This window comes from Lepisosteus oculatus, chromosome 1 (assembly GCF_040954835.1).
Source record: "Lepisosteus oculatus isolate fLepOcu1 chromosome 1, fLepOcu1.hap2, whole genome shotgun sequence".
NCBI lineage: Eukaryota > Metazoa > Chordata > Actinopteri > Semionotiformes > Lepisosteidae > Lepisosteus > Lepisosteus oculatus.
The window spans coordinates 29823545-29849477 of NC_090696.1; the positions used below are offsets into that span (position 1 = coordinate 29823545).

Here is a 25933-nt window from a genome sequence, read left to right on the forward strand (position 1 = left end):
GCCATATTGCGGCGTTTGAGGCTGTGTGTGTGTGTAAGGAGCTGTTGTTTCTAGAGGCGTGTGGAGCGTTTTAACCTAGGCGGATTTCGCGCTGCAAGTACAAGATCAAGACGTTTGAATAAGGGGACCGACTGAACTCTGTTACATCTTTAGAGGATTTACCTTTATAATTAAATTAAAAAATGTCAAGGAGGCGGCACAGTGATGAGAATGATGGTAGGTGGTTTTTGTATTAGTTTTGCAATTGAGGCACTGTCCACTTTTGATACATGGCTGTCCACTATCGATCGATGTGCTGTGAAATTTTGTTGACGTCTCACCAAAGAAAGTGATGCAAAGCAGTTTTTAATTGAGAAAATCGTTATCGGTTATGATATGGCCGGTAATAAAATAAGCCTCGCTATTTTAGTAGGAAGTGAAAAAATAAGCAGAATGCCCATTTTTCCCATTTGGAGCGGTTAAATCGAACTTTGTAAAAGTTAATTGCTGTCTTTCTGATAATGTAATAATAAACTTATGAATTATTCATTTATAGTCGTGTGGAAATAGGTGCATAGAGATCAAAGCTACCGCTCATTCATTTAGGGTGCTTGAATACTTTCTATGGCAGATGTAATGTTTGATTCAAATGTTGCACTTCTGAGCGGGCTTTTTTCTTCCTGCAATACATTAGCTACTCCAAATAGCCCACAAATTACAGTTATCTGTATAGCATATGTATGAACATAAATACGGAAAACATTTGATAATGCAGAGTAGATTGAATGTTGCACATAGACTGTAGGCTACAGCTTTGTTTTCCTTGTGTGTCTAGTAACCAGGGACCGTAAGTAACTTTAAATTAACATGAGTTTTAAAATAATATATTTTTGAGAAGAATACATAAAGTTGTATGATGATTTAAACCACCTTTAATTGTTCTATTACATTTTCTTTTCCTTGTAATTTAAAAATAATTGCCTTGAGTAACATTTTGGCTCATTAAGTTTTTTCCCCCCCTTAGGTTAGCATTGCAATTAGAGCTTAAGTAATCTAACTGGGTCTTCTTGATATAATACAAAATTCTTCAGTTCAGATTTCTCTTGAGATTCTTTCTCCAAGGCAATCTATGTTCTCCTCGCTTTCTTTGAGCATATGCAACTTAGAATGTTGATAAGCATAATGTTTCATATAGTGCTCTTTCTAATAGGAGGGCAACCTCATAAACGGAGAAGAACATCAGAACCCATTGAAATCGAAGATCGTCTTGAGTCACTAATATGCAGAGTAGGCGAAAAGGTAATTTTTACACTTTTTTACAATTGAAATAACACTTTTAATTAATTAAGCTGGTAGTCGTACCATTTACTAATCACAAACTGGGCTTGTTTTTATCTGATAATTTACTTTCTTAAAACATGTTAACCTTTCTTTTCAAAATACTGCCTGCTCACAAGTTGAATGTCGTGGTATTTAAGAATATGGATTTACTGCATTTCCAAGCTTTTGTGAAGCGCTTCCTTACAGCATTGTGTGCATATTGCAGTGTTGTGTATATAACGTTTAGTGGAAACCTGAACTCGATGATCTAGTTAAAGTGTTCTCTGATATATTAGCACACCTAGCCTGTATGTTGCAAAGTGGCAGGTTTTTCAGCAAATCTAACATGGGATTGGATTTGTATCATAACTGTGCTTGAATGTGCCCATCCTTAGAGTACGTCTTCATTGGAAAGCAACTTAGAGGGCCTGGCAGGCGTCCTGGAGGCTGACCTTCCAAATTACAAGAGCAAAATTCTGCGTATCCTATGTGCTGTGTAAGTGTTGCCCTTTGTGTTTTAATTTAAACTTCCATACCTGTGTTTGTGTACTTAAAACATCTCACTGGACACTTTAGATATGCATATACAATATAACTTTGATATTCACAAGGTTTTGCAAAGTACTACATTCACAATTTGGCAGATAAACTAGTCACTAATAAATATCTGCATTTGTGTGGATGAACTTTATTACAGTAAAGTAGTGCTGTATTTATAATAGTAATAAAAACTGTAAAAAAAGGGAAGAAGATACGCTTTATTAAGAATGACAGAAACACTAATGCAGATTAGTTCAGGTGGGTAGCTGCGTCAGCATGTGTAGGCTGCAAAGGAACAAGTAATAGGTTTATTCCATGCTGAAAGAAGAAGAAAGAGAACACAACGTTTCGGCCGTGGAGCCTTCTTTGGGTGTGAGCCTTCTTCACACCTGAAGAAGGCTCCACGGCCAAAACGTTGTGTTTTCTTTCTTCTCTTTTCAGTGTGGAATAAACCTATTACTAATACAGAGTAAGCTGTAATGGTGATCTAATTTATTTGTTTACATTTGCAACAACTTGAAAACAATTTAGTTTACAGTTCATTTTCATTAAATACTTTTTACCGGTAGGTGCTGGCACTATTTCTGAAATTCTTAAGTTAAAAAAAAAACATTACTACAGAAATCCTCTTTTGACACGCTTCGCTGTCCTGTTTTCTCCATTAGGTGTTGCATTCCACATTCGCAAAATCATCATTCTTAGAGTCTTCAGTGTACCTAATGCTCATAAATACTGAGGTTTTGTTGTATGCTATACATATGTTAACAAAAATTTGTTAGATGGCTGAATTGCCTCCTTTCCTTCCTAATCTATCCTTATGTTCAAAGGATAATGGACTTGGATATCAAGGGGTAGATTTTCTTGACAGGCACGTATAACTTTATTGAGAAAGTTGATAGTTATTTTTATTCAGCTAGATTTCATAGCACTACATTTAGGTTTGATAAAGCAACCAGTGAAACGCTAACCCCAAAAACTCATAGGAAAAAATAATAAGTTTAGGGCATAAGATTAGATTGGCTAAATCCTGGAAATGTCTTTCTCAAAAACACTCAGAATCAAGTATGATCAATTTGCATTTTGTTGCAATTTGACAAGCTTTCATGTATGTCTCTGTGTAGGTGTTCTATGTTTAATGCTATGTATTGAGCCTGTTGTTTTATTATTAGGGCTCTGTAAAATACACTTATTAAAAAATATCGATAATATAGTAATAAAAACAAAAAATGGCAGAAACTCAAAACTGTCCATGGTAAAAAAAAGTGTTAATACAACGGGCCTTATTTTCAGCACGGAAATGTATCCAAGTCATATGCAGGTATATTAAACTGTATGCCATTTTATCACCTGGACTTAAAAAAGAGGGCTGGGTAAGAGTTATAAAACTGCTTTCCAACCTGAAAGAAGTGAATTATACTGATGTACCAAGAAAATGAAGTCTATTTAACCATTTTAAATGACGGCTCAGAAGAGAATGGATTGCGGTTTTCAAAAGCAGAATGAACATGCTGTCAATGCATGTTAAAAACTACCTCTCAGGGAGGCTGTCATCAGCAGAAGGGAAATGGTGGTGCAGTTGCTGTCTTGCTCATTAAGGGGGAATGAGTTATGAATGCAGCGCATCCTTGGATATGTGTCATCAAGGAATGCAACATGTCTGAAAACATTGGAAAAAGTATAAAAACGTTTATGGAGATGAATGTCTGTCCCAGTTCAATGAGTGTAAAATGAAGCATTTTAAAGAGAGCAATTGACTAAGTATGATGTGTTTTGGGATATTAAAGCATCTTGAGAAGACTAACACATTTAAATCCACAGGGCTCGTCTCCTTCCAGAGAAGTTGACTGTATACACCACGCTGGTGGGGTTGCTCAATGCCAGGAATTACAACTTTGGGGGGGAGTTTGTGGAAGCTATGGTTCGACAGCTCAAAGAGACCTTGAAGTCAAACTTGTTCAGTGAAGCGGTCTACCTGGTGAGTTAGTATCTCATTATTTTGCAGGAGAAATATGGCACGTTGCTATAACCTTCTAGGCATTTATTGTAAGTGTATCTGCTCTAGTGTCTTCTTTTTCAGAAGAAAAATATTGTTCAGTTTACATTTTGACTGTTTCAAAGAGAAAATCGTAAGAAGCGATTTAATCCCCCAGGCTGCAAGTAACAATGTGGTGAATTCCACTGTAGTTGCCCAGAGTGTTGTTGCACTGTACTTCAGCAGTGTCCCCTGTGACCTCTTGGGTGCCTTTGAGTCTTTAGTGTTGTTAATGAGAGTCTTGTCATGTTCAAAATAACTGCTGCTAAGTCTGTAGGACTTGTGTAAAGAGGTGATAATTGTGATAGTGCGCATTTAAGTGGAAGCATACATTGCCCTTGTCCACCCACTATTGGTGCCAGTATCATAGAGGTGAAGCTGAGTTAATCATTGGAGATTCCAAGTCATTGGGTTATTAAAAGAATAAGCTGATTTCAGTGATTAGTGTCAATTTAAAGTGTCCTTAAGCTTCTTCGTGTTTGCAACGATGAATACATATAGGAAGACATTTTTAACATTAGAGACATTTTTATTTTTTAAAGTTAAATTCACTGTTGCACTACTAGCCAGTCCGTGTTCTGGCAGGATTTTGGGTCATCTTCAAAGCAGCAGCACCTAAAGAACTGGGAGAGGGTAGATCTATATATATACTGATGTGGGCAAAAAAGAAACGCAACACCTCTCCTCCACACTCTGGCCCTCCCGTCTGCGTGGAACAGGCTGAAGAGTGACTCATCCATGAAGAGGACCTGATGGCACTGCTGAAGAGTCCATCACAGGCTCCGTCTGGCCCAAGCCAGTCAGGTGTGACGTCTAGGAGGTGTGAGCAGAGGGCCTCTGACAGGTCGCCTTGCTCTAAGGCCAGCAGCATGGAGCCTCACTGTCCTGTCACTGATGTGATTATTAAAAAACGTGTCCTAGTGGGATAGCGACTCAAAGTGATTTAACTTTATCTTCTTTTCTTCCCTAGGTCCGTTTCCTGTGTGATTTGGTGAATTGTCATGTAATTGCAGCTCCTTCTATGGTGGCCATGTTTGAAAACTTCGTCAGTGTGATACAAGAGGAAGATGTGCCGCAGGTGATTATTACCGAAGTTTAGGTGTTAGAACAAAAATTTAGTCTAAAATTAGACGGTTGTGGACGTAGATTTCCCAAGAAAGGGTATTCCATTTGCTTTTAGTAAATATTTTTTTGTCCTTGAAGGAGAGAAAAGGTCTGTCATTAATTTTATTAAAGAAATGTTTATTGGAGTAAATATAAAATATATATTATTGGTTCATAAGTCTCTGGATATTCATAAAAGCTGCAGGTTTAACAGAAAGTCTTGACTTGAAGAATAACTGAATACCTGGCTATATTGCATTTTAATTTTTAGTCATTATGATAGAATTGAATATAGTGGATTTGCAGGACAGCCCTTATTTTTAATGATGTAAAAAAGTAAGTTGAGTGGTGCAGTTTTTTTCCTTTATCACTCCATTCGGTTGACTACATCCAAAACCAGTTTGAGAAGGTTGGTTTTTAACTCCAAAGTTGCAGTTAAGTCACAAAAAATAAAACAAGGCCTCGTTTGATTTAGCAAGACATTGTGGTTTAAAAAATGTATTTTCCTACCTTGGCCAGTGTTCTTGCCCTGAGTGCAACGCTGCTGTGTGTTTCAGGTGCGCTGTGACTGGTATGTGTACGCTGTGCTCTCTTCTCTGCCCTGGGTTGGTAAGGAGCTGTATGAGAAGAAAGATGTGGAGATGGATCGGCTGCTCAACCAGATTGATGGCTACCTAAAGTAAGCAGACTTGCTGCATTCTGTATTCTAAGACCACCACAATAACTCCTTAACAGACCACTATGACAAAACCTGTATTCTAAGATAAATAGAACAGACCCAAGACGAAATCTCCCTCTCTTAAAAGACGGATGCACACAAGTGAATGGGAACCAATCTCCCTATTCTAGCAATGCATCATTAAAATGAAAGAGTTCTACAGGACCTTTTTTAAAGTAGGGTACAAAGAGTTTAGAATGAAATTTGTAACTTACAGGAGAGATTGAATTCCTCTTCATTTAGAGCAGAGCTACCATACCTGTGCTTGGTACAATAGAAGCTGTGATTTTATTTCAGGAGACGACAGAAGACGCATGTGCCGATGTTGCAGGTTTGGACTGCTGAGAAACCACACCCCCAGGAGGAGGTGAGCAGAAATTGAATATTATTCAAGAGCAAGACAAACTATAACTTCCGAGCACTTGTTTTCAGAACATGGTAGTAGAACTGGGAATCATTGAGACTTGACTGACATCTGTAGTAAAAAGTCTTGCACCAGCAGTTCTTAATGTGGAGAAAATAAAAGCCAAATGCTGAAGGAGCATCAAATAACACACAGATCACTTGCATGTATTGTTGGGGTGAGGTACAGTATATACTTTGAATCAGGTTAAGTGAGTTTTTTAAAAGACATCTTTAGAATTATAGTCATTTATAGGCCAGAATTATAGTATTGGAATATAATATAAATGTTTAGATGTAAGATATCGGAAAAAATATTTTTAAATGATTTTTTGTTTTATGTTTTTTTTTCATAAGTGCTTTCTGTTCATAAAACAAGGATCTAGTTTTCTTTTAGAAGATGAAGATATGATAATGTAATAAGACAGTGAAAGAAGAGCATTCAACTGTCCACTAACCTATCTGACATTTTTCTTTACTTCTAACCATTTTGAAATGCAAGCGAAGAAAACCTGTCTTTCATCTTACCTAATTTAGATGAGTTGTGAAAGTGTTTTTGCCAATGTGCACTTCATCTTCCAAGATTGACAAAGCACATATATACAGTGGGTATAGAAAGTCACCCCTCCCTTTCAAAAGTTGTACCTTTTGTTGTATGACACTCTGAAAATAAAAACAAATTAAATTAGGCTTGTTCCTTTTTTATTTGCACACAGAAACCCACATTAGCCAAATGAAAATACAATTCTAAAGCATTCTAAGTATTAATATTACAGCAGTAAAATACTTTAGCTGGATAAGTGAACACCCACCTTACAATTGCATTTGTAAACTTGCTCAGGTATAACCAATCACCTTACAGATCACACATCAAACTAATTGGCTCCCACCTGTGATCAATTGTGGTGATTTTGATTAGTTCAGAATAAAAGCAGCTGTTTCTAGAGGATTCCACTGCTTAGAAGTGCATGTCAAAGCAAAGAATCCATTATGGGCGGAAAGGTGCTTTCAAAAGAATTTTGAGATAAAGTTGTGGAAAGGCATAAGTCAGGAGATGGGGATAAAAAGATTTCAAAGGCTTAAGTATCCCATTGAGCACAGTCAAGATCATCATTAAGAAGTGGAAGGCATATGGCACCACCCAGACTTTGCCTAGATCAGGCTGCCCCTCCAAACTGGATGACTAAGCAAGAAGAAGACTGAGCAGAGAGGCTACCAAGAGGCTGGTGGCAACATTGAATGAGCTACAGGCCTTTATGGCAAAGACTGGTCAATTTGTGCATGTGACATCAATATCACAAGCGCTCCACAAATCTGGCCTGTATGGGAGGATGGCAAGAAAAAAGCCACTCCTTAAAAAAAGCCACATCAAGTCTCGGTTATGTTTTGCTAAAAAGCACCTTAGTTATTCTGTGCCCAAGTGGCAAAAGATGCTATGGTGAGATGAGACCAAAATCAAACTTTCTGGCCGAAATGCAAAACGGTACGTCTGGCGAAAATCCAATACATTTTACCATCAAAAGAACACCATTCCTACAGTAAAGCACTGTGGTGGCAGCACCCTGTTGTGGGGGTGTTTCTCTTCAGCTGGGTCTGGGGCACTTGTCAGGATAGAAGGGAAGATGGATGGTGCAAAATACAGGCAAATTCCTTGAATGTCCTTGAGTGGCCTAGTCAGATCCCCGACCTCAATCCCATTGGAAAATCTTTGGATTGACTTGAAAAGGGCAGTCCTTCAACGGTCACCAGGCAGTTTGACTGAGCTTGAACAATTCTGTAAGGAGGAATAGGCAAATATTCCTCCCTCTAGGTGGGCAAAGTTGGTAGAGATGTATCCAAACAGACAAGTCTGTAATTCAAGCAGAGGGCGATTCCACTAAGAATTGACTCAGGAAGGTGTTCTCTTATCCAACCCAGTTATTCTACTTTTTTATTTTAATTTTTTTTTCAGAAATTTTGCTTTCTTTTTTCACTTGGATGTTGCAAGGTACAACTTGTAAATAAAGCTGGAAAAAGGCTGGAACCTTTTTGGAATTTAGGGCATCAAAAGGTGAACATTTTGAAAGGTGGTGGTGATTTCTATGCCCACTGTAGCACATGGGTACTGGCCAGATTTAACATGATAAAAGTCATGGCTCAAATTGATGTTGGGCAGTTTTGCAGGATCACATATTGTGAACACTTTTCTTGTTCACGGAGAAGCATTAATCTGAAAACTTAAACAGAATTTCATTCTAAAATGAGCATTAAACCATTTCAAGATAAGACAAATGCTTGTTTCAACCGGTGTGTCAAGTTCTGAATTTTTCTTACCAACTCCTGTCACTTTCAGTTGCTCTTTGCTTTCTCTCTTCTCTTTCTCATTCAATCCCCACCTCTCTCTCCGCAGTACTTGGACTGCCTCTGGGCTCAGATACAAAAGCTGAAGAAGGACCGTTGGCAAGAGCGCCATATCCTCCGGCCGTACATCGCTTTTGATAGCGTGCTTTGTGAGGCCCTGCAGCACAATCTGCCGCCCTTCACTCCTCCGCCCCATACTGAGGACACAGTGTACCCCATGCCCAGGGTCATCTTCCGTATGTTTGACTACACAGATGCCCCTGAGGTGAGTAATCAAGCTGGGTAAGCCCTTACATAACCTGCAAGGTTTTCAGAGGCATGTCAGATTCAGATGATTGTGTGTGACACTGGGGTGTCCTACTGTTTAAAGTACCAGATAAAACAGTGGGATTTATTGGTGCCCAATAAAAAAAAATAGCCTTTCCTGGAGAATTTGCAGAACTGTACCCTTATCTTATTATGTCTCTTGAGGCAGCCATTAGGGCCAAAGATCCAAGAGGCCAAATAGTTGCAAGTTTAAATGAGCACTAAACCAAATGTAGTTAAATCGGCATTCATTGAGGATGAGACCTAGAAACTGAAGACTCAAAAACAGGATAAAAAGACCATAAAGAAACAGAATTGTTGATGAACTGAGAAGAAAGAAGTGAGAGGAGAAGCAGTTAGCCCAATACCTCCTTCGTACATGACTTAGATATATTTAGATCATTTGAGCACTAGACTAAAGACAAGGACTGTGTTATATTTGTGTGAATATTGATTTCCTATTTGTAGTGTCTCCTAGGCTATAATATGTTTCTCACCTGTTTAGCGATGTGTGCATTGTTTACTGTCTCCCCTGTTAAGTGATGAGAGCACTGTATGGCATATGGGAAAGGATTCCATTTCTTTAGCATGCATTTAGAAGTGCTTCATGTTCTCATTTTAAATGTGCTTTCACAAAGTCAATCTAGTAGACTTCCTCAGAATAAGCATTGGAACTTGAACAAGAGGAAACAATCCATGCCTTTTTAAATACTTGAATCAAGTCCCCTAGGGTCTATTCAAGGGTTAAAAAGGTTCAGTTTGTTTAGGCTGTGAGTATAGCAAATTATTTTTGATATGGTACCTCTTGTCAGCACTGGTTCCAGAGTAGTTGCATTCTTTGTTGTGACGCAGTGATGAAAATTGTAGTCAGGCTTCATTTAGAAGACTACTACTTTTTATAGTGTTAACATAATGTCCCTCAAGTAATAAATTAACACTTTAATGTGACGTTTACCTATGCACATGCTACTCCTTTTTCTTGTGGAATTGAGGAATATTGCTGTTCATTTGCATGTGCCTGAGTGTCATACCACTCCTGTGATTTTTCCAGGGCCCGGTTATGCCTGGGAGTCATTCAGCGGAGCGCTTCGTGATTGAGGAAAATCTTCACTGCATTATCAAGTCACACTGGAGAGAGAGGAAGACCTGGTGAGCTACTATTTATACTTAATGGGTTTTCACTTTTATGTGATCACCTTTTGCCTTGCAAAGCAGAGTGACATGCACATTTTGTGAAGATCCTAACCCTTTCATAAGCACGGTCTTAGATTCACTTCCGATCTTGGTACGGTATACAAAAATTGATGTTTTATGGCATACTAGCTTCATTATGGCTTTAAATCCACACTGTCACTTTTGCACTATAGTGGTGGCTATAGTAATGCAGTATTAGTCAGCTTTCATGGGCATGGATGTATTGGAATCGCTAATGTAAACTCTTTAAAGGTCTGGCACTTTCAGGACTTGAGATTTGTAGTTGTAGGGATAGGGTGATCTGTATGTGTCCATCTTCCGTTTCTCCTGCTTTAGATCTTCATTCCACCTCTCTGCAAGTTTTTCTTTAGTTCTTATATTCAAAGCAGTAGCAAGCTGAAAGTATTTGAATTTTACAGTGAAATACATTTCATACAAAAAAAAATCCATTGTGAAATTCCAACATGTTATCCATGTGATGGTGCAATGCTACAATATAATTTGCAACTTCTGCACAATATTAAATTTCACATTGCTGTAAAAGATCAACAGTGTTTTTAATATCTCCATAATCATTCCAACAATCCGTTTTAAAAAAGAGGAGCACTGCTCAGTCATCATTGGAGTTCATGTATAAATTAGCTTGTTTCATTACAGTAATCAAATTACTGCTATTAATTGGACTGTCCAAATATGGATGTAGGAGTGTTCCCTTGCTTTATTGTAGTTTTATAGTAAACGTTAATAGTTTATTTCAAGTTTTAATTTACTAAAAGTGTCTGTGATGCATCAGATGAACAATTGGAATAAATAAAACATTTCTTTGAATAACGTATTTGTTTCCATTTTAATTTAGTGCTGCCCAGCTTCTGAGCTACCCTGGGAAGAATAAGATTCCCCTCAATTATCACATTGTGGAGGTATGTGAATACTAGTTTTTCCACTACTAGCTGCTTTAAACAATTATAGAGAGCCAGTTCTAACATGTTTGGAATGTTTGATTACACAAATCCTAAATATATTTTTTCTTATTTATTGTATCATCATGTTTGGTTCTATATTGTTTAAAATATTTTATATTATAATTTTAATTTTATTCAGTGAAAATAAGCAAATTATTGCATATTACTCAAGTTACTGTCTATATTGTTACAAAATGGCTGTTCTTACAACAGTTGCATTACAATAGGGAGTGGGGAGGTTCCAAATTAATGTAAAAGTAAAAACTTTTAACACCTTAAAATACCTAAGAAAACACAGTCATATATAGTTATAAACTTAGTCAGGTCATGATTTTCGTTTTCGTGGGCAGTGAGAAGTTATAACCTTAAAAGACCTATTTAGTTACAATAACACAGACCCTTACACTACCATTTAAAAATGATTAGCAAAAAGTGTGAATCCTTGAGATCCCAAAGCTGGCCTCACTCCTCCTCTGAAATGTGAAAGATAGACCAAGGTTGCTGCAAACTAACAGAGTATTGGATGTTAACTGGATGTCATATAACCAATAAGAAATCTAATCTACTCTCACCCAGCATGCAAAAATATTAAATTAGTTCCAATCTAATATTGTTAGAAACATGCCACAAAATTTGGCCTATGCCTATCGTAAACTTCTTCATATTCATATTTTCAAAATAATCAACGCTCATAATCACTGTTACAATTTTAAAATTTAATTATGTTGTTTAACATGTCAGGAGCGAAAGGGATTATCTGACATATAATTCGGTTGCTGTTTTTAATAGATTATAGTCACTAATTTTAGACAAGTGCATTTCTATAAGAAGACTTTTGGTCAGGGTTTTTTCTTTGAGCACTGTCCTAAAACACAACATTTTGTTTTTGCTAACCAGCCAGACTGCAACAAGCAAACTTAGTCTACTGCATTTCCTGCTGAGGTGTTATCTTGCCGAATGTAATGGTATTGTAGAAGGCTGCCAAGTCAAAATTACGTTTTTAGTGTTATTTTCTTTGGAAACTAGAAAGAGAAAAAAAAGTCATTAAATTTATGTTTTGAATTTGACTGCCTTTATCCATTGACATTTTAATGGACTGCAACTGTTTGCATACACTGTAGGCATTTTGACTTTACATTGTTATGGTCTGGCAGATTAATATATATCCCTCCCACATACTGCATTCATCCATCCACAGCCCAACTACAAGCCTTCCTCTAATGTGTGTAGGCTTGTTTCTATTTAGTGTTTATATTTTACTGAACACGAAATGTAAAAATGCAAAAATATAAATTTAAAAAACAGCATGTTAGACTCTCAGATGAAATATTTTTTTGAAATGACCCTTTTTCAAATGCTTATAATATGCACCTTTATAATTGTGGTTACATGAATTTGAAGCAGCATTCATTTTAAAGCTCTTCCACACACATAATTAATCAACATCTATCAATTTAAACTGAAAAGCCCCCCACATTTCTGGTCAGAATTGGATATCGGTAGGCAAATGTCAGTCAAAACTGTTTTTCAGGGTGTTGTGTGAGCAGCAATACCTAAATATAGCAAACCCTAAAAATATATACTTAAGTAATCCGAAACGTCCCTGTCGTGACTAGACGTTACTTTTTCCTACATGCAAATTTCTAAAAAAATGCATTTGAATTCTGTTCTGGCACCAGGAATCAAACCACTGAGTCCTAGATAAGGTCTGTGACTCACTGGGTTAAAGAGAACAAGCAGTGCTCTTTCTCCTAGTTTTAAAGGGGACATGGGTTAGTTGTGCCCACCTGATCTATGCATGGACCTTTTATAAAACTTGTGAAGTATACAGTATGTTCCAGGTTCAGTATTAAGGGGTACAGTGTTTTATAACGTTTCTTGGTTAATAAAACAATATTACAGTACTCAGAAAAGTCTTTTTTTTACAAGCTGCAGCACATCAAAACATCTTCAAACGGGTTTTGGTTGCTACTAGAGATAAACAGGGTTCACAAATAGAAAGAATTAAAATCTGTCACGTGTTTTAGGTTTGATGGACTGATTTTGAATTTTGTTTTCAGTTCCGTGTTGGCATCCTCTGTCGCAACAAAGTTTGCCCATTTTATTGACAAAGAAAATATAGCTTTGACTATCACATTTTCTTATGTGTAAACCAGATATGGACAACTCTAGTCCTTAATGTTTTGCAGGTGCTCTTCAACTGCCAAGTGATTAAAACGTGAAAGAGAATCTTAGATTCAAATAATTAGTTTAGTTCTATTTAGCAATAAATATCAAAGATATTCCTAACATGGTGCAGCTCAGCAGGCATCAAGTACTAGTGTGGCTCATTCCTGATTTAAAGCAGTAGAAACAGGGACACTGCTAGGAACAGATTATCCCAATTTTGTACAACTTATTGAACATTGATTTTGGTGGAAATAGATGGGGCTTGAGCGTAGTAAATATAGGCTGTACACTGTAGAACAGGGCAAGTTACAATAAATATTGGTACTTTGGGTCTTCAACAGGTGATCTTCGGAGAGCTCTTCCAGCTCCCTTCACCCCCTCAGATCGACGTCATGTACACCACACTGCTGATTGAGCTGTGCAAGCTTCAGCCCGGTTCTCTGCCTCAAGTTGTATCCTTGTTGGGCCTTAAAGGCTCATATTTTTGCAAGATGTTGTCCTATATTTTAATGTTCCTTTTGTTTGAGTATTTTCTTCACTATTCAAGGGAAAAAATTACAAGTACCATGTCATGGAATGTTGAGTATGATTGCATCCATGCTTTCATTGTTATAAAAACTAATGCATGTGCTTTCTTTATTAAACTTATTAAAAACTTATTACATTTTGTATGTAGGACTGGATTTTAACTCCTTTTCTCTTGCTTTTCATTGTTAAACATGGGCATGTACAGAAGACTTTTCATCCCAAAGAATGCCAAAATACAGGAGACTGGGGCTAATGCCTCTACAAATAAAAAAACAGTGTTTAAGACAGTAGGACAATCTGTACTATAATATTACTGGTTGTTTGCCCTTCACATCATACTGTGCTCCAGTACTGTAGTTTTTCCCCACCCCAAAGCAATTAGATTTTAAGTTATTGCAGGTGTTCAGTTTGTGAAAATTACTTCTGTGAACAGTTTTCAAAATCATAACAACCCCTTTTTAAAACATTGCAGTTGTTCCTTGATTATAATCTCACAGCTTGCTCAAGCCACGGAGATGATGTATATGCGTCTGGACACAATGAACACAACGTGTATAGACCGGTATGGACTTTTATAAGTCAGCATTAAATCACCAATTTCTGAGAATATGGAGAAATTTCATTGTAATCTAAGTCAAAGACATGTTAAATTAATTTAGAGAATGTCTGGGGCCAAAATCTGAGTACCCTTCAGATCCGTTTTCTTACATTAGCAGAACAACTTAATTGATCATCAATTCACAGGTTTTCCATCCGTTTAGAAATGAGTGTCCCATACAAACTGGATTGGGGCAGTCCAAGACCAGGACTAGACTTACCTTTTTATGGTTTTCTTTCTTCAGAGTTGGTTTCACAAGTGTTTTGGTCAATATAGCTAAAAAACGTTTACAGTTCTAATTTTCCCCCTTCTGGTAATGTAGTAAATCAAAATGAAAATGGTAATCTATACGTCAGCAGAATAAGAGCTGTATCAAGTATGTGTTTTTTTGTCTTCTGTTCATCATGATAAAATTATCTAGTGGTTAATTTGCAGCTAGCAGACAGACAGCTCCCCATTCAAACCTGTTTTTACAATTCCAACTATATTTCCCAGTAGGTCATAATGTCCTGGGTGGAAACCCTTTGTTGGTTTGACATCACTTGTGATGAAACCTATTTCTTCATACTGAGCTGAACTAGAAAGTAATATTTGTGGTTGGTTTGTTTTTCTTAAGTCAGCACATTTATGACTTGTGTTTTATATTTTTTCCAGACTTATCAACTGGTTCTCCCATCATTTAAGCAACTTTCAGTTTAGGTGGAGCTGGGATGACTGGTAAGAATAGTTATCGGTTATCTGCGTATATATACATCTATTTAACAGAAACCTTACGTATAGAGTCGCAATTAAATGTCTTTTAGAATCATTTGGAAAGCCTTTTTCAGTACCTCTGCTAATGTGTATTTATAAAAAGCTTTTCAATAATAATGATTCTACTTGTGCTATGTTTTTTTTGTAATTCATACATATTTTCTGTAGGTCTGATTGCTTGACCCAGGATCTCGAAAAACCTAAACCCAAATTTGTGAAAGAAGTTCTGGAAAAATGTATGAGGTAACTTTCCTAGTGTCTTTTTACAAGAGTGTTTCCAAAAATAAGATGACTCAAGTTTTACTGAATATACCCGAGTATATCTACAGGTATAATCAAAGGCCGGTATACATCACGTTTCCATGTTTAGGCATGTGCACCAATGTGATAACGCGTTATTGTATTGTTATAAAGTGAATCTATATGCAATGGGGAGCACCTGAATAATGTCAACATTTCTTGCTTCAAAGCAATGGAATGTTTGCTGAGATGTAAGTGTCCCAGATTCCATGATCAAAGTAATTGTAAGATTTACCTTAGTTAATTAAGTTCTGGGTAAATGATTAGGTGTCAACAGTCCAGAAAGACACCATTAAGCAGGCACAAGAGAAGAGTAGAGAGTATAGAGAGATTAAAGAAAGGAAGATGCCATAGGTGAGAGCTCCATATTTAAATAATCCAGAAAGATCAGATTGGAGCTAAGTATTTTAACCATGTTAAGGTAGCTTGTTTTTCTGTGGTTGTTAGGAACTTTGATTTTCTTTGTAAAGAATCCCTCAGTTAAAATGGCCTTTCCTCCCATTCGTTTGGTGACAGCTGTGCATCTTTGTTATAAATTTGTGTCAGGTTCCTGGGGTCAGTTCTTAACAGCCTGCTGCTGTGATGGTTACAAACTGTTGGATAGGTGCTTCTTTAAGAGGCTTAAAAGACAGAAAACACTGGGTGCCAGTTGTCAGTTTCGTATATATCCCACTTGTGATGCTATAAATCTAATGGGTGAGGTTTGAAGTGAGTGGCTCGGCAAGCTCATGTAGCCAGATGATACTTTTAATCTGTAAACCAAGTGTTCTTGAAGATTGGCCTCTTCTTCCCGCTCTGAGAGTAGTGTGTTCAGATTGTGACCACATTTCATAAAGCCAGCCATCTTTAAAATAGTATTTAAGGTTATCACAGATGATGTGCTAATAACAAATATATAATGTGGACTCATAACAAAGCAAGCAGCGTTACAGAGCCTTAACTATTTAAACTGTTAACTGTTTTTAAAACTACAGGAGTTCTTGTAACCCTATTAAGTGAACTAGTACTGTCCCAGAATGCAAACATTAAGTCCTGTGAATCCTGTAATGACTTAAGTATTATGATCTCTGTTCACTTTCTGAAAAGGAAGGCTCCGCTAATATTTCCCACAACATATACAAACTATTCATTGCCAGCAGATTGGCTAATTAGACATTTCACTTAGATACACCAAGGTGAAAACACTGGTATATTGTACTCACCTATTGTTGTAATACAGGTTATTACTTCCAAATAAGTGTATATAAATGGAGATATGTATGAACTCTACACAAACATTGCCCACAACTCCTGACAATCTTTAGTGCGGTTTACACCTTGATTTAGCCTTAAAATTAAAAAGACGTTTTTATCTCAAAGAATCACTCCTTGAGTTGCTGTGACAAATGCATCGTGTTCAATTTTTTATTTGTAGACTTTCCTATCACCAGCGAATTGTGGACATCGTGCCTCCTACTTTCTCTCCGTTGATTCCAGCAAATCCCATTTTCATTTACAAATATATGGATGAAAGTAGCAGTAAGTATTTGCTGTTGATAGAAAATCAAATCCATCTACAAATCAAGGATTATTGCATTTTCATTGAAATTGACAGATGTAAAGTAAAACCTTGGTATTTGCAAGGATTATGTACCTTACATTTCCCAGGAATGTGTGATTTCACAAATGTGGAGCTCAATACCATATGGGGGGGAAAATAAGGTATGGTTCTGTGAAATAACCATTTCTATTATTATATCTTTGTTATAACTGTTAACTATTTTCAAAATAGCTTTAGTATTTATTGGTAGCAAGTATTTTAATGAAAATGAATAATGGGAACCTTGAAAAGCATTGTGTAAGTTTGCACTCAAATATTTCTAAACAATGCAGAAATTACTTTATTTTCTGCGATAGACATTTTTTCTTTTTGTTTTCGTTTCAGCGATTTTTACAGGATTGCAATTTTGTGTTTCAATAGCTATAATGTTTTTGATAACATTGCAATGTGTAGTAGTCGGATATGTCCATAAACAAGCCTTGGAAGAGGATGGTGTGTTCAGAAATTTAGTCAAGAATGAAGAAGGCCCAGATAAGTGGGGTTTGGTAGAAGTCTTTTTTGCAAATGTCATTTGGGATTTTATTTCAGTCATTCTTGAATATGAGAGCTGTTTGTAGTGATGCATTATATTTAATGAAGTCCTTTGTTGTTTTCTGTGATTGCTTTAGGTTCCCTGCCAGGCTACCCTATGGCTATGATCATCAGCAATGCGATCAAAAACCACTCCACAAATGATGAAATCCTAGCTCTCTTGAAAGATGTGCCAAACCCCAATCAGGAAGAGGATGATGGTCTGTCTAAATACAATGTTTTTCAATGCTTTCGTATCATGGTCACACTTTTCAGGTGTAGGTTTAGGCAGCCTTCCTGGTTTAGCCAGAGACCCCATTTCAGCACATGTTGAAATCTGTTGTCATTGGAATGATACTTATGAAATTTTGAATTAATTGGCTAATCGGTGTTTGCTCTAGATTTACAGTGTCGGATTTTAATTGTGTGCCAACTACAGTGATACTGTCTTTGGAGTTAAACAACCAAATACTTGTTTTTAACAGCAACCCATTTATGGGTTTTATACTGAAGGCAAAGAAAATAAATGGCAATATGATTCCATCTTGGCAGTTATAGCAGGAACCTGTTGGTATTAGAATTGGAATATGAAGTCTGTTATCCACAATATATTATGAGCTTGTGTGAAGGCCAGCATTTCTGCAAACATTTTCCAGTTCCAGTTTAAAAGCATAAAAAACATTTGACCCGTTGTACAAGTGGGAATAGCTGATTTACCCATAATAGGTATTAGGCCCTTGCATACCTTTGTCTCATACCATTGGGAATATTTCTGTTGACAGATGAGGGAGACAGCTTCAACCCCCTGAAGATTGATGCGTTTCTACAAACACTCCTTCATTTAGCTGCCAAATCGTTCAGCCACTCCTTCAGTGCTTTAGCCAAGTAAGTATCTCTCCCTGATACTTTCAAGTCTGACTAGCATGAAATTCCACTATTAGGTATTAAAAGTTCTAAATTATTTATAGTAAAATACAAAGCAAGCAGAGGGAGTCCAATAAATATTTCCAAGAAATTAAAGAGTGGCAGCACAGTGACACAGGAGTACCCGTGTTGCTGCCTTATAGCTCTAGGTGTTTGAAATTGATTCTGTGTTCACCTGGGTTTTCTCCAGGCACTCCAGTTTCCTTCCCCCTTCCACAGACATGCGGACTAGATGAACTGGCGTTCCTAAATGGTCTCTATGTGCATGTACACACAAGGGTCTACATCATCCAGGGTGCAGTCTCACCTTGTGTCCTATGTTTCAAGGTCACTACAAACCAAGAATAAGTGACTTTCTGATTGACAGATGTTTTTGAAGTGTGTTCATACTTGAATATAAAGGACATGTCAGGATCATATCCATTAAAAGGAATAAATCAATTGATTCATAGCCATACAAAATGGGCAAGATGGGCTGAATGGCCTTTTCTTGTTTGCACCTTTTATAAGTATAAAGACATGGTAGAACACTAAGCACAAGGTGTTCCATTGCACTCCTACACATTACAATTTCAGAATTATCTCATGACTTGCATTCTTTTCAAATGTTTTGTATAATGAACCAAATTATTCGTTGTCTCCTAGAATTTCATTCTAAAACTGTCTGCGGCCTTGTGTGAGATTATAAGTAGAAGTGTCCTTTCTGCAGGTTTCATGAAGTGCTGAAGAACCTGACAGACAGTGATGAAGGGAAGCTGCACATCCTCAGAGTAGTGTATGATGCCTGGAAGAACCACCCCCAGGTTAGTGCAGTGTGAGCTTAGCCCAGGAAATCTGCAGCCCTGGTAATGGGTGGCCGTGCAGTCTTCTGTTACTTGTAAACAGATATTTGATGGGTTCTCCCTTGTGTTGGTGTGATTAGCGTTTTTTTAATTTTATAAATCTGTTCCCTTTCATTAGTTGGATATGGTTGCCAGCTTTTTTTGGGTAACTGGGTTACATAGACCTGAGAGCCTAGGAGACTTAAAGGTTTTTTATACAGTCCATTACCATTTGCTGAAAAATGTAAAATATACCAATTCAGTTCTTTATAGTGGGGAAAGTGCTTGGGGAAGTGATGTGCCTCCCTTTGGGTTTATTTTAAATTAATTTTCTTAATATTTCTAAAATGTTGTCACAAATGAGGCTGGACAGATTTTAAAACAATGACACGTGATTTGACCAAGCGGTTTAGTCAATCAGTGAAATAATTATTCATAACCCCCAACTTGTACGTGATTTCTAAGGATATACCTGAGCGGCTGGTATAACTAGAGGCAAGTGAATTCTTTGTTCTCTGGCACAGCTTTGTTGAGAGGAGTAATAATCCAGGCACACTTGATTAAAACAAATATGTATTACAATAAAGTACACAATACAGAAAATATGCAACACACAAAGTTACATTATATACTGTATTCACAGACAAGGTGTTTCAAAGGCCTAACATTCTGGTCAACCAGAAAACCCCACACTGCTACTAAGCACTAAACTCTTAATATGCTTACAGAGGCCACACAAGAGATGAGCTGCCTTCTAACTAAATACAATGCAACCTGCAGTTAAATCTCTCTCTCTGCACCCTGGATGCCACAAAATAAATGGAAGCCTATATCCATAAAACGCACCCTAAGCAGGAAAGACGTTTCTAACTGAGGTATCCTTTACCCAGGAAACCCAAGTTCTCTAAAAACGCAGAATAGCATGCTCTTATAAGGTTCAAATACTTAGGACCAGTCAGGTTTTGTTTGGATGATCATGAAGTAGGAGCTCTCGCCTGGCGCAAGCTTCACGTCCCAACTCCTCTGGACTCCTCTTTCTTCTCCCTGCTCTCCTTGTTTCTTCCTTCTGCTTCTTCTCTCCTGTGCTCTAAAGGTGAACTTATACTCTGTGTTTGTGCTCTGCTCTTTTGCAATCATTATGCACAACTTTCCTAGGCATACTAAGAAAAACTTTACAATTGTTTCTCCTCAAGGGACCCCCAGACCTCAGCAAACATTCTCTCTGCTTTGAAGTTAGAAGGGGTTACTCTTCCCAGTGTCACAAACTATCTAAAATCTAAGAGACACTTCTCAGTCACCCAAAGCTGTAAAAACATGTCTTCACTTGAAAAATGTAAAACTATTTTAATGCATTTTAATTCCTGTAAGCTAGCAAAATGCAGAAGCTTTCTATAGATACATTAAGTGACTTACTGGAACAAGAAGAGAATAGCCTCTAGTTTATCAAGTGATGTTCTGGTTAAAATGGATAAATTGCTAAAAATTGGTAGATCTAGGTACAAGAACAGAGATTCAGTTTATTTTGCATAATTGTATACAATGCGAGATTCATATATTGTGTGTAACGGGTATAGAAAAGAACCATTATAAGAAATGGGTTTCATTTATTTGTTGTTATACCCACCTAATTTGGAATCTCCGTTCAAGTGATTTTCACGTCACATCTAATGAATGCAAACTCTGCAATTATGTAGGGGGAAATGGGGGAAGTGTAGGCAGATTCCTCTCATCCGCCCACCTTCAAGCCACTTTTTAACACCTCACAGGCAGTAGAACCCCATACTGAAGATTTGGTGTCGATTAGAGAAATGGCTCTGGAGGCACTACAAGCCTGCAAATGCTTAGAAAGCTGCAGGTGTTGTCGCTGATAACCAAGTTAGCCCCAGCCAACACATCCCACTCTCCCCTTGGCAGCATTAACCAATTGAACACCGCTGCTTGGAGAACCCTAGTCACAGACGGTTAGCTATGTGACCCCGACTCAGACCTGCAAGGTCGGGATCATATTCAGCCTGCACTCAGACATGTGCTTTTATAGGCTGAGCCGCTTGCTTTATTTCTTAAGGCTGTACATTGAAATGTCAAACTTATTACATTAGTAAAATATGTACCTGCAGTATTAATTATTGTGATTAAGAAATGGAACTTCAGAGTATTTCCTGACATAACAAAGGTTTTGTTATCTGTAGTGTAAGCAATGGTGCTTATATTTGTCAGCCTGTTTATACTATGAGAATCTTTGTTTTTTATTGTGAATCAGATGATTGCTGTGCTTGTGGATAAGATGATTCGTACACAGATTGTTGATTGTGCTGCAGTGGCAAACTGGATCTTCTCCCCAGACATGGCCCATGACTTCACCAGGTAATGTCCTAAACAGAGCTCCCTGTTTAAAACATTGATTTCAGTCTCCTATTACCCTTCTAAAATTTTATGTTTTAGACTAAGCAAGCTCATTACTTCTATGGTTAAAGAATTTCTTATGTCTTTTCATTCATAATCTGAACTATCTCTCTGATTGACAGGTTCTATGTATGGGAGATTCTGCATTCCACCATCCGTAAAATGAACAAACATGTTCAGAAGATCCAGAAAGAGCTGGAGGAAGCCAAGGAGAAACTGGAGAAGCAGCACAGGAGGGTAAGAGCATTGCACGTTCTGATCACAGTGGTTCACCTGCAAGGACCAGCTGCTCACTATCTGCTTACATAAAAGATGTGACCTTTGATAAAGATGTAACCAGTTTAACTAGACTGACTACTTTAATACTCTGTAGTCAGTTATGACTGTTATTGCGTATTACTGCTGAACTATGTTGGGTATAACTGCTTGACAGAAATGCTAACAATAGCTTTTCTAGAATCTTTCAAATATTTCTGATCTTATTTCTGGACTTTTATACCCCAATGTCAGCAAGTTTAATATTTAATATGTGTATCTCATAGGTTAATGTTAATTTTGCTCTGAATGTTGCAATATATATTTGGAGATTTTACTTGTCCTTAAGCTTTTTCTCCCCGTGACTCCCATGACTTGCAAAGGAAGTGAAAAAACTAGTGTTGCAGTGTTGGTAATTTTCATTCACTCCCAGTAGTTCTTACATATGTAAAGGGTGTAAAGCTTCAGTTTACTGAAGGTTTTCAATCAGTAGTATGATAACCTCAGCATTTTCATGCAAAGCACATGGAAACTCGGTTTCATAGTGTACTTTTCGTGTTATTAGCTCATATATTGGGCGTATCTGTGCTCTTGCAGAAAGACAGTGGTGATGAAGATGAGTTTGAAAAGAACAGTGATGAGGAGGACGGTCAGTTAGAGGAGCAGATTGAGCGACTACAGGAGAAGGTGGAGTCAGCACAGAGTGAGCAGAAGAATCTCTTCCTGGTGATCTTTCAGGTCAGTGTCTTAATACTCATACACTCCAAATTGCCCTCTCTTTACTAATTGATTTACTGTAAATATCAGCCAACCTATTCATACAGCTGTGTATTGTACCGGAACAGTTCAGGCGTACAGGGGTACAACAGCAGTGTCTCACCTTGGATTTGAACCCAAATCCTGCACCACACTGCTGCCCTTCACCTTTGAGCACTAGACTTGCATGTCATGTTACATGTACATGGCACATTCCTGTTGATACCTGATTCAGTATAATATCGTTCCACTGGCCGCAGTGACTTTGTGACAGTAAGTTAGAGTTAATTTCCCTGCTGAAAAAAGAAACAATATTGATGGAGCTGTAATCATAAAAAGTAGGGTTATGTAATTGTAGTATGTAAGTATCTCATTATTATACTATTTAAGCAGCCTAGACTTGATGCAAATGCATGACATTTTCAGACCAGGGCGTGAGGCTGTGAGATTGTGAGATTTGATAAGAGAAATGTCATGGGTATCTAGGATAGGTTACCCAGCCATGTTATTGAGACTGCGGTCTCTGGTGTCCTTCAGAAATCAGCAGGATGAGATCCTTGGGCCAATTAGCTTCCAACATTCAAACCAGCAAGAAGGATCAAATAGTTCCCTCTTATTTGTGGCCCTTCCTATTTTCTTAAATACGATTCACCTGATGTCCTTTCTTCTTTTGTCTTTAGTACTGCTTTCTGAATGGGGAGGAGGAAAGAAACACAAGTGCTACTGTGATTTCTTCATAATCCATCTTGTATATGGACATAGAGTCAAGCATACTGAAACTACACTTAATTCTCTTCCACTTAAGTCATAGCTTAAAAAATGAGGTGTATATACTCAAACTTCACTTGTATGCTTTTAAGTTGATGGCTTATTCTCAACTGAACACATTAACAGCAACTGAATTATAGTTGGTGGTGTAAGCAGTCGCTTATTTCTGGTTCTTTGCCCCTGCAGCGCTTCATCATGATTCTGACTGAGCACCTGGTTCGCTGTGAGACTGGAGGTGTGGACTTCAACACCCCTTGGTACAAGAACTGCATTGAGAGGCTGCAGCAGATCTTCCTCATGGTATTTAGCCGTTCTTCATGTGGTGCCAATCGTTAACACAGTATCAGTGTTTTCTGACACGTACAGAACAGCGCTAATCCCTTCCACTTGCCCAGCTAAAATGCATAGAAAGCAAAAAAAAAAGCTTTCCTGTCCGGGAGGTTTACTGGGTTTACATAGAGGTGGAAAAGAAATACTTTGGATGGGAAAACAGACAATGAAAGTTAGGATTTGTCGGCTCACTGTGCATTTCATGTGTTTCTTGCAGCACCATGTGACGATCCAGCAATACATGGGGACTCTGGAGAACCTGCTGTTCACAGCTGAGCTGGATCACCACATCCTGGCTGTGTACCAGCAGTTCTGTGCCCTGCAGCAGTGAGAACCCTTAACCCCTGTGGACACTTAGCAAAAGAGCAGCCACACAGGACAAGGACTTGACATTTCTTGCATCAAGATTTCCAGTTTGAGGCGCCCTTTTCAATTTTTTGGGGTGGGGGGATTCAGGATCTCTAACGTAAAGAAATTAAATGTAAGATCCCTATTTTGAGAAACAGGTGGTATTTTACCGACAAAAACATTGAAATTTGCTTCTTATCCCCCAGTTAGCTTCCTTAAAATTAATTTTTTGCCTCACTCTCCCCCACCCCAACCTATATTTTTCACCAATTTTATTGAACCCGTTGAACGTCTGATGAGGTTATTAAAAATTGAAGTATAGAAATTCATGAAATATTGGTGAAACCTGTGCTTCAAGTTTTTTCCATAATTTGACTAAATCTGGATTCGTCAGCCTTCTCGTTTTTACCATTTTAAGTACTTTAAATTTCTGTACGACCATAAGATGCCGTACATTGTTCCAGAACCTAGTATTAATCATTATTACAGATAAGAAGGGGGTTTACAAATGGAGGCAAGGTTGTATGATTGAAACTGAAACGGATTCTGTATGAAAGTAATGTTGAAATACACTGGATCTGTTCCTGTTTTTTTTTAAACGGTGTCCTTTGCTTATTTTTTCTTTTAAATCTTGACAGAATAGTTTCTACCAAACAGGTTTACATTAAAAATGTCTTTCTCTGCCAGTGTTTGCAACATTTGATTTGAAGAAGCACACCATGTAAAAGCATGGATTGGATATGTCCTATTGTGTAAACCATTTACTTTAACATATGTTTTGATTTATAACTTCCCTTTTTATTTATATTGCCATGAAGTGTTGTGGGGCATGATCTCCTTTTGTGTGTAGAGCAGTGCAGATACTAAGATGGATGATCATGTGATGAGATGTTATACCTAGTGTATCAAAAATAAAGGCAAAAAACTATAGTACACATTCCGTTAGGGGTAGTTGGTATATATAATTAACAGTTTTCCGATTCAGAAATGAAGCCTTTTTGTGTTCTCAGATGGGTTACCCTGCGGGAGATCTTTTCAAGGTTAAGGTAGCAAACGTCTTCAGATTTTTAGTTGATTTCTTTCCCATTGCAGGTAATTATATCAAACTTAAAGCAAGTTAAAATAGCTGACCAGCCTTACTATTCACTTATTGCAAAATTGGATTGCAAAATTTCTTTGTCTTTCTTTTCTAATTGGATACAGGCAAAGGCATGACCATGAAATCAACCATCGCAAATAGCCAAATTCACTCTTCTACCATTGCATAATGTACTACAGTATATAGTATGTATGGTTAAAAAACTAAGTCTTTTTATGGTTAAAGTTTTATGGTTACTAAGGTTAAAGACATTATGTAACCCTCCTTTATATGATACTTAAAGTACTAATGCATTGGCTTTAAGTTGTTTATAATAGATTGATCATCTAAAACTACGCACAAACGTAATCATCTACAATAAACAACATAATTCCCTCTTCTGCATCCAGCAGTACCTGCACTGTTTCAGCCTTCACAGCCAATACCCTGCTCTGTGATGAACATTCCCACTGTAATGGAAAGGGCAATAAAACTGTCAGTGAGCCTGTTAAGTCATCCTCAGCCTGTCATTCCCCACAAAACCAATGCAGAAACAGAAGTGTTTCTTACAATACAAAACAAGACCACTTTGAGTTGTTAAAAGGCAGGGAGAGGCCTACTCACTAACTACAAAAGATTTGATGATCCTAGTCTGTTGTGCAGCTAACTTGCAAGCTGTGTCTAACAATCTTTGTCTCAGTTTAATCCTGCTCTGTTGCTCTCCTTCACAACACCCCTTACACACAACCTCAAATGTTAAATTTTCAGATGTTGAAACCCCACTGCATTACACAGCAGGAGGAAAAAATTAAGACACAAAATACATTTTTGTATTTTATTAAGAATGAGTCATATGTCATTGCATCGGAAACTAAATATTTCTCAGAACTACTGA

At 37.5% G+C, this 25933-nt stretch overlaps 1 protein-coding gene across 1 annotated transcript; it reads left to right on the top strand.

Moving 5' to 3' along the window:
- The first annotated feature begins 5 nt into the window (after nucleotides 1-5).
- On the top strand, nucleotides 6-25550 carry LOC102691732 (nuclear cap-binding protein subunit 1). Its single transcript, XM_069189188.1, has 23 exons — nucleotides 6-216; nucleotides 1190-1278; nucleotides 1695-1795; nucleotides 3658-3814; nucleotides 4842-4949; nucleotides 5533-5654; nucleotides 5991-6060; nucleotides 8485-8700; nucleotides 9793-9890; nucleotides 10792-10855; nucleotides 13408-13518; nucleotides 14092-14156; nucleotides 14847-14909; nucleotides 15114-15188; nucleotides 16660-16763; nucleotides 17454-17576; nucleotides 18138-18240; nucleotides 18989-19082; nucleotides 21361-21464; nucleotides 21626-21740; nucleotides 22356-22496; nucleotides 23469-23582; nucleotides 23830-25550. Exons 1-23 carry the CDS (start codon nucleotides 183-185, stop codon nucleotides 23941-23943), a joined length of 2385 nt encoding a protein of 794 aa, XP_069045289.1. The 5' UTR covers nucleotides 6-182; the 3' UTR covers nucleotides 23944-25550.
- Nucleotides 25551-25933: the final 383 nt, after the last annotated feature.

What these genes read in the sequence shown, in the direction of transcription:
- LOC102691732 (XM_069189188.1), top strand. Translation starts at nt 183, where the DNA reads ATGTCAAGGAGGCGGCACAGTGATGAGAATGATG. An exon ending in ACTACACAGATGCCCCTGAG is followed by an intron (nt 8,701 to 9,792) that starts GTGAGTAATCAA and finishes TGATTTTTCCAG; the next exon opens with GGCCCGGTTATGCCTGGGAG. An exon ending in TCCTTCAGTGCTTTAGCCAA is followed by an intron (nt 18,241 to 18,988) that starts GTAAGTATCTCT and finishes TCCTTTCTGCAG; the next exon opens with GTTTCATGAAGTGCTGAAGA.